Genomic DNA, 6000 nt, shown 5'->3' on the forward strand with positions numbered 1-6000 from the left:
AGTGATATGTGATATGTACCACATTAATTCTATTTTCCCCTGTTGTGGTCAAGTTCTATAATGTGCTCTTGCTGAGCCAGCAGTATCTTTGAAGGATAACAAGCAAGGCCCTGTGACCTTGAATTAGCTGCAGAATTCCACTGACAACACATACTCCAGTCTGGTTAGATCTTCCACCTCCTCAGCTTCTACACGGTGATCATCACAGAAGTACACCTGAAATGCACAGGAATGTTACTGAAAATCATTAGTTCAGCTTCATTCTGGAAGAATGGAGACAACTGGAGACAACACTTGTACCTGTTTCTGCACGAATTCCATCTCTAGCATATTGTCAGTGACATCTTCTGCCTCCCATTGATCCTTGTAGACCTTAATCACATGACTGTTGGCCAGATGTGGGTCCTTGTAGATGGCCCATTTGCTTAGGTTCTCAATGGTTAATCGTGGCAGCAGCAATTCAGAGTTCAGCCATGCTGCAGGGTCACATCCCTGAGCCTGCTGCTGAGACCAGTGAACACAAGGTGTGACTACAGACCCAGCAGTCTGGAGAACACTTGAACCCTCCTTGACATCTATCCCAGTGGAATAAGCTGATGTACATGTTGGATCCTCTTCCTGAGGTGGCAGAGAAACAGTGAGCCGGTCTTCCGGAGGGCTTTGATCCATCAAAGATCTGGGAAGGTCACACTTGAATCTACAGCCCTCTTGCACAGGCATCACAGATTTTCTGTCTGATAGAGACTTCAGTTTCTCTAGGGAATAACCATTCCCAGAGCCTCTAGATAAGGAGCTCTTGGTTTTAATCATGCTGTGGACTCTGGGAAAAACTATAGCAAACTTGGCATCAGTAGCATTGGTGTTCTCCTCATCGAAGCTAAGTAAGTATGGAAAGGAACTAGTTCCATGAAGAGGAGAATCACCAGGAGGCAGATCAATGTGTCCCACTTCTGCCATTTTAGGACCACCTTTCCCCACCACTGATGGAGAAGAAGATTCTTTGTCACTCAACTCCTCCATCCCCAACTGTCTGTCTGCACCAGGGAAGGCTGTGCCAGACCGACCAGCCCACCCCGCAGTGCTTACAATCCGGATTGCCACTCTACTTCTGAATCCAAAAGGCTTGCTGCTCCTCTTCCTCTTCCCAAATTTCTTCAAGAGCCATCTTGAAATACCAATTGCATGTGCCACGCTAAGTAGACGAGCTTTCAGGCTTGCTTTCTTGGCAGGTTTTTGACCAAGCCAGCTGGTGACTTTTCTAAAAGCAGAATGGTTCTGCAAGTACTTGGATCTTTTCTTATCACACACATTTTCTTCTTCAGCAGGTGCCTCTGCAACATCATCTTCTGCTCTCTTTTTTTTTGCCTCTGAATTCTGGCCTGAACTGAGTGTAACTTTTCCAGTAACTTTTCTAACTTTCTTCTTCTTGCCAAGGAGCTGCTTTTCAGATGATTTTTTGGTAACAGTGGAGCAGGTTGAAATATTTGAAAGATTTAATCTTTTCTCTTCAAAACTCTGAGCTATGTTGGGTTCTTTCTGTGTACTGAGGGTTTCTAGAGTTGCGGGTTCTGAACAGATACTTTCAACATTTTTCAGGTCAGAGCTGGCTTCTAAAGCCATCTGGACAGCATTTGGTTTACAGCTTAGTAGTTTGGTCTCAGCATTTTTACATTTGGTTTTCAGACTGAGAAGGATTTGGGACTGAGAAGAGCATTTCTTTGCAAGCATCCTTGCTGCAAGCTCCTGCTTGCTGTAGTCTGATGAGCTATCCCTCTGTATGCCTCCTACCACTTCACCTTGTTCTGCAAACTCACACCTCCTGGATTTTTCTTTCAATGTCATCTGCTGCTTAGAGAGCAAAGAGCCACCTTCCAGTGCACTGCCTTCATCATTCACATTCTTTTCCTGTTCAGTTCCTTGAAATACTTTGCTAAGGAGAACATGGAGCTTTGTTCTAACAGCACTAGGCAGTGCTTGTTTTGTTGCATTTTCTTTTCCTTGGTCAGTGTTCTCTTCAGTGCTGTTCTCCCCACTGCTGTCAGAATTATCATGTGCATCTTTTACTGTATCTTGAACTTCGTAATTTTCTAGCATGTTTTCCTTGCCTACTTCATTATTGCCATATTCTCTGTTCCTGAGACTTTTAAGGTAGAATTCTGAAATACTTGCATCATCATCTTCTTCACTGCTCTCAGCTAGAATAGATCTTGGTTGTCTTGGCATGTCATCTTGCTTCTTCGTTTTCTCTTCTGCCTTCAATCCTGCAAAGTCGGTGTCTTCATCCTCAGATTCACTCCCTCCACCTGTGGTCACCTGCTCCCTTTCAGTTTCATTAGATGCATCACTGCTTTTATCAAGCAGTGCCTTGGAGCCTTTTCCTTCAACCACAGGAGGATCTTCAAGCATGCCTTCTTTCTCACTGATGTCATCATCCTCTGAAGAACTACTCTTCTCTTCACTGGTTGTAGTGTTCTCCACTACAGCCTCTTTTGCATCTTTTTTATGCGTCCAGTGACCTTCATTGCTGGAGTCAGAGCAGGAGTTATCTGAGGTGTCCAGGATATTTTCTTCTGCACTTTCAGTGAAAACAACCCTGGTATGTTTTACAACTTTCTTTTTCCCAGTTCTCCCACCTTTTCCTTGTGCCATAGTGCCTTGAGATTGAGATCCTGACTTCTGCTCAGAAGCTTCCTTAAAGCCATGATTCTCTTTGTGCTTTCCCCTGGGCCTGGCACTGTGCACTTTCTGGGGCAAGCCCTGTTTCTGAAAGGAACCTTCAACACTTTGCACCATGACTGATGTTACAGGCTCTGGCTCAGTGACTCTTTCATTAACTCCAGGACACTTTCCACCCTTCTTTTTAAAACTGTGTTTCTTGCTGCTTGTGGTTTCCTCCTTATCGCTGTTGTCCTCACTTTCTTGTCCTGCTGTCATTTCCTGTTGCTTGCAGGCCTTTCTTTTTTTCCCCTCCAACCTGGACACTAATTGTTCTCCATGTTTTCTCCCCAAACCAGATTCTCTTTTATCATTTCTCTTGTTGGCTCTTTTCCCCCTGAATAATTTTTTGTGGCCATTTTCTTTCCTTCCCTGAAGCCTCTGTTTTTTTAAGGCATCCTCTTCCAGGGTGTTATCTTGTTCAGGCAATGACCCTTTACCCTTTAGCTGGCCTTTGCTCTTACCTTCACACTGTCTCCTACCGTGGGTCTTTGAATCTCCTGGGGAACTTGCCTTTTTCTCACAATTCAACACATTATCTTTTCCAACCTTTTTGTGCCGAGTCTTGGATCGGGAACGCAGCATTTCTCCAGTGTTCAGAAATATGTGAGGGTTTATCTCAAGTCACCTGTGAAAGGAAACATTGTGCACTTTGCTGTTAAACAAAGCTACAAAGAGAGGCCAGATCCACCTCATTATTACCTAATTTCTGTAGAGCCAAACCAATGTTTGCAGAACCATACCTGTGCAGCTGAGGAGTGCCAAACTGACTGTCCCATTCCAGGTTAATCTCTGTATTATTTTCTTATGAATCACTGTTATTTTCTTTTATTAGGACTTTTATTAGGACAGAGGCCAGTCATGTACAGGCAACTGAATGAATGTCCACAATTTTCCACAGTTAAAAAAAAGTTTGGCCACCTTACAGTTCAAGAAAGAATGATTTTTTAATTCCAGTTTTTGCTTCCCTAATAACCTTCTTTGTGCTACAAGAAGAAAGCTACATCAAATGAATGCACAGTAAAGAGATTACTCGGGCTCCTAGCTGTTCAGAATCACAGCTGGTCCTATATGAGCAACACTGGCTTGCAGGTTGAAAATACACAACACTGTGTTGATGCTGTACTGCTGAGTAGAATTTGTGATCTTTTCAAAGATCACAAATTATTTTTAACAAAAAAAATATTAATGCAAACTGTACAAGCTGAATTGATACTGCAGTACTACAACCTGTACAAGCTGAGCTGATATATAATTAGTAAAAAGGATGCAAAAACATAAGCCCTGTTTTTTGTGTTCATTTATTATTCTTCCTGTTATTTCAGCACTGTCTTTTAACAAGCAAAAAGTCCTCGGTAAATTTAAGTATATATGACAATTACAGTTCAATAGGATCTGATTTTCCAGAGGATAACCTTTTACATTTTCTGCAGTGCAAGAGAAGAGACACTAATGAACAGATTATACTCAAGCATTGATGTGTCATGAAAGCAGTTCAGCCCAAATAGCAAAATTTGAGGAAACCAGCTCTCATAGCAAATAATGTCTGACCCCGAATAGCTCTCCTAAAATCTTACTGGAGAGAAGGCTAAATTAATAAAAGAATTAATGATTAATGGGGAAAAGAGAAAATAAACAAAGTGGTAGAGTAACAACTATATTAGACAACAACAATCCAATCAAGTAAACTGATAATCTCTGCAGGAAAAGGCAGCAGAAACTAAGTAGGTTAATTTTGTCACATAAGTCTATACTTCAGAATTGCTTCTGAAGGCATAAATTAGTGACAGAAGATTGATTTATTTATTATTAATTTTTCTTTGAGGATAGTGTATGTTAGCTGTCCATAGCAAAAAGATTTCCAGATCAGTATAACTGATTCTACATCAGGATTTTTGTTGATATATAACTGTACTGCAAAAGCAGTGCTGCAGATGTAACAGCATCTCCACATGACTCCTCCTGAATGCACTGCAATTAGCTAGCAGTTTAGGAAAGATTCTATATTCTAAGTGTTAATCATCACTGTGTATCTTTCCTCTAATCATAGGCAGGAAATAAAGGATGTACAAGTGCCCAAAGGATTAGTCCTGACCTTTCAGCCTGTTGGAAAATATAACTTCTATCCTTTGCAGTCATAAATATCCCTTGTTTTATGAGTCAACTCTTGCTCCTTGAGACAAACCAAAATAGCACTTGGGCTCAACACTCAACTTCCACCCATTTGTCTGAGTGAAATGCTAATGGCAGAGCCTGGGTTTGATTCCCCAGTCACTCCACACTCTGAGGTAAAAGGTCCAAACCAGAGAACAGTAAGGGCATAAATGAAAGGAAACAATGGACCAGAGCAAGGAAAACTTAAAGGTGAATGGAAAGGAGAATGGGAGTAAGGCAAAAAACTTCTAGCAAGAAAACCCAACAGAAAAAGTTAAAAAGCTTCCTGTTAGGAGCATTTGTAACTACCTCAGAGATGACATTAGCCAGTGACAGGGAGGAACAAAGCAGCACACAGGACACAGGGAAATTCCATTACATGTTTTGTCCTCTCACCTCTTTCTAAAGGCTGAAAGACAGTATCTGGAAGCTTTCAGTCAGATGTTGGACTATTATGGGATATAATTGCCTGTCTCACAGTTCTGAACCATGCATCTTGGTGACCCTGGTTGCAGTGTACAAGCTCTAACAGCCATACCCAACAGCAGTGGGGACTGCATAGACACTAAAAAGGCCAGTGTAGAATTCTTGAGAGATGGGATTGAGCTGGGAGGATTAGCTATACTATATGGTACATATGCTTTCTTCCCCATAATGAAAAGTAAACCCTTGCTGGTTATTGTACACGTGCTGCAAACCCAAGAGTTCTGGCCAAGGTTTTTTGAAAATTGCTTCTATCCACAGGCCTCTCCTTGCCCTACTCTAGGGGATAGGGAAGAGTACAAAGTCAAGAGTGCAATTCAGCATAAAGCTTTACATCTTTGCAGCTACTATGAAGTCTGACAAGGAATGAGAATTTTTAGCATTTAGTACTTTACTGGATTCTGGATGAAAATCCATCCACTCTCCAGAATACCTTATGACTTGCTTGCAGAATTAAGCCTGTCCAAGCATCCTTACAAGCTGTTTAAAATAAAATAAAAATTAAAAACAGACCCCACATTCCAGTGCTCTGGGAACAAACTGATAGAGAACAACACAATGAATCAAGGTTTGCCTCACCTCAATAACACCAGGGAGGGCAGCAAAACCACATTTGAGATTTACACAATTCAGGAAGGCTGATGCTCT

The 6000-nt window shown here is 41.6% G+C and overlaps 1 protein-coding gene across 1 annotated transcript in view; it reads right to left on the bottom strand.

Annotated features, from left to right (window-relative positions):
* Positions 1-2649, bottom strand: part of MYO15B (myosin XVB) — a 41940-nt gene extending 39291 nt beyond the window's left edge. Inside the window, exons 1-2 of the mRNA XM_051635228.1 lie at positions 301-2649; positions 155-216 (exon numbers count right to left, since the gene is read on the bottom strand). Coding sequence (XP_051491188.1) covers positions 155-216; positions 301-2649 — 2411 coding nt within the window. The remainder of the gene's footprint in view (positions 1-154; positions 217-300) is intronic.
* Between the last annotated feature and the right edge of the window lie 3351 nt (positions 2650-6000).

Source organism: Apus apus, chromosome 17 (genome assembly GCF_020740795.1).
Source record: "Apus apus isolate bApuApu2 chromosome 17, bApuApu2.pri.cur, whole genome shotgun sequence".
NCBI classification, from domain to species: Eukaryota; Metazoa; Chordata; class Aves; order Apodiformes; family Apodidae; genus Apus; species Apus apus.